At 42.4% G+C, this 2,912-nt stretch overlaps 1 protein-coding gene across 1 annotated transcript; it reads right to left on the minus strand.

Annotated features, from left to right (window-relative positions):
* Nucleotides 1–1,267: 1,267 nt before the first annotated feature.
* On the minus strand, nt 1,268–2,536 carry LOC137972638 (tripartite motif-containing protein 2-like). Its single transcript, XM_068819375.1, has one exon. It carries the CDS (start codon nt 2,534–2,536, stop codon nt 1,268–1,270), a length of 1,269 nt encoding a protein of 422 aa, XP_068675476.1.
* Nucleotides 2,537–2,912: the final 376 nt, after the last annotated feature.

The following is a 2,912-nucleotide window of genomic DNA, read 5'->3' on the forward strand; positions in this document are numbered from 1 at the left end:
ATCGAACCTGGGCCACATTGGTGGGAAGCTAGTGTCTCACCACTGCGCCATCCCTGCACCCCAAAGGACAAATAAACGCTTGATTTAGCAAACATTAAGCAGAGTTGGTGTAAAGAGTTCTTACCTCCCTCTTTTTCTTTAACATTTTGTCTTCCAAAAGTCGACTTGGAATAAACTGTTAAGGACTGTGCCTACTATTGTTATAGCGCATACGTTCTGCGCATCTCGAGATACTCGGGTTTCCTATCGGTGATGCTTACCAAGACAGTGATTTTTATGCGCGGTTTAAAACTATCCGGAGAAAGTAGATCTTATTAAGTACTCTTGGTATCCAAAAAGAAAAATTGGGGTTAACCACGCATTTTTGAGAGATAATTAAGCTTCAATTTGGAGAAGAACGCCATACATTGCTATGTATTTTAAAGCTTTTTACAAAATATTATTCATCAATTATCTGTGAAAAATGCGTGGTTACCCCCAATTTTTTGCATTTCAATATAACTTGTTGAGATCTACATGTCCTGGATAATCATAAACCGGGGCAAAAATACCTTTGAATTAGTAGGCACCGCCCTTAAGTTACTGTAGATGCGTTTCGCCTACACATGTGCTGAAATAGTCGGGCTCTGATATCTATAAGTGTCGTATATGACAACTTCATTGGTCGCTTTATTACATGCTGTTATGAAGCCTCGGTTATGTTGGTGTTGCTGTGCAAAATTAAGTCAATCTTTGAAACGACTCGTGGATCCGACTCTTCCTCGAGTGTATGACGAATCTCCCTCGTTTTGATCACGATCGAGGGATCTCCTTTTTTCAGTCTTCCCTCGTTTTGGACATCGAGTGTATTGCGAGAATCCTCGGCCGAATCTCCCTCGTTTTGATCACGATCGAGTCTCCTTTTATCGTGTAACACCTTACACGAGCTGTCCTTCGTATTGCACATGGAACTGCGTAATAATGGAACCTCGATGAAGTTATCAAAGATGGCACAAACGAGTGATCCCTCGTCAGTTCAAGATCTGGACTCGGGCCGAATCTCCCTCATAATGACACCACGATCGAGGCGTCATAACCGCATATCGAGTGCTTGTGGTATCGTGTCGATTTTTATCGAGTCCTCTTTCCTTAGTTTACCCGAAAACTTGAGTGATCCGATATCTGGAAATCTTGAGCACAGTTTCAGGTGCACTTTAAATATTCATTTCTTTATTCTCGGCTGTCTGATTAGAAAACGTTAGCCTTATGCTAATAAAGCAAAAGTATATCACATCCCATGGAAAACGGAAATGCGGCTGTTGACGTAGTCACCTACTACGAGACTGCCACCACTGTTTATAGTAACAAAAACAGGAAAGCCATTTTCGAAACACTGTCCATCAATTTTACTCAAAAACTTGCCGCACGGGGTGAAGAGTTGCAGCCTTTGGTTACCTGCATCGCATACAATGAGTCGGTTGGACTTGTCAATAACGAGTCCACGAGGACCATCAAACTGGCCATCATTGGACCCCTTACAGCCGATGTCATGTAAATACACTCCAGTTTTGTCAAATACCTTCACACAATTAGCATAGAAATAAGAGATAAAGAATTTTTCCCGGTAAGAAATAGCGCATTCTGGGGATTTATCACCGTCTGGGGCACTGAAGGACTGGAGTAAGACATTCCCGTCAGGGGAGAGGACCTTGATTTTCTTGTCCCCATAGTCAGTTATGATTATACGACCATCACTCGCAATGGAAAGGTGACCTGGTCTTTCAAGATGTTTACCATTGATGTGTTTGATAAAGTGACATTCCTTACTGAACAGGCGAAGCATATTGTCGCTTCCCGGAACTAAAGTCAGCAGGTCACCAGAGTCTGTAAATGCCACCAACCAAGGTCTACCAACAAATCTTATCTCCCTTCGAAACTTTCCTTCAGAGCTCAACAGTTGAATTCTGTTATTCCCGCTATCTGCAACAGCAATCGTTCCCGTTTTATCACTCACATCAATATCGTGAATGCCATCAAATTCTCCTTGTCCCTTCCCTTTTGAACCAAACTGAAAGGCAAATTGATATTGATGCTGATGAACCTGCACAATCCAAGGACTACCAGTCAGCGGCTCTCCATTCACAAGGATCTCTAATCTGTGTTGTCCGGCATCTTGTGGTGTGTATGTCACTGTGTATTTACCGTCTTTGGTGTCTTTAATGTCTGTTTTTAGTTGATCACCTTCTGGAGTCAATATGTCGACTTTGATTTTATCATCATGTTGATAACATTGAAATCCTTTTGAATCCTTTGTAACAATGACGAAATATGTCTCCTTCCTTTCTTTTACTTCCTTGCTGTCTTGACCTTCAGCTAAGCACTTTGAGGCATCAGTCTTGGTGACAACAACTCCATCCATAAGATCCAATTTCTTTTCCACCAAGTAATGTACATGTGGCGACATGTAAAGATCGGGTTTTCTTACATTTAACAGTTCATTACAACGTCCGAGGATGGCGTGATTTGTTTGTAGAATTTCGAAGACAAAACTTGTCATGTTTGCAACCAGTTAGAGCATGTTTTCCCCGTGACGTGTCCACGCTTAGGTGAAAACGACGGTATCAAAAGAAATGTGACGTCAATGTTTGTAAAGAAGAAACTCGCTATAGCCTTTTTTTCCATTAGTGTAGAAGCTCTTGTAAGTTGTTATTCTTTGGTAGTGTAAGCAGCTTTTTGTCTTTTGCTTTTGGATAGGGTGGCGAGCCAATCACATTATACGTTACGAGAGCTGCTGTATTTGTCTGATAGCCTAACGTCATTCTGGCGTTCACTCGTTCCCAGTCAACTCCCGTTACGTCTTGCTCACGCCGGCGGGCTCCTGAGCAGGGTTTTCGTTTGAAGCCGGAGGCCGGACGTTTCGTCCGGTCGTCTCC

The sequence above is a fragment of the Montipora foliosa genome, chromosome 10, assembly GCF_036669935.1.
Source record: "Montipora foliosa isolate CH-2021 chromosome 10, ASM3666993v2, whole genome shotgun sequence".
Taxonomy (NCBI): domain Eukaryota; kingdom Metazoa; phylum Cnidaria; class Anthozoa; order Scleractinia; family Acroporidae; genus Montipora; species Montipora foliosa.

What these genes read in the sequence shown, in the direction of transcription:
- LOC137972638 (XM_068819375.1), bottom strand. Translation starts at nt 2,536, where the DNA reads ATGACAAGTTTTGTCTTCGAAATTCTACAAACAAATCACGCCATCCTC.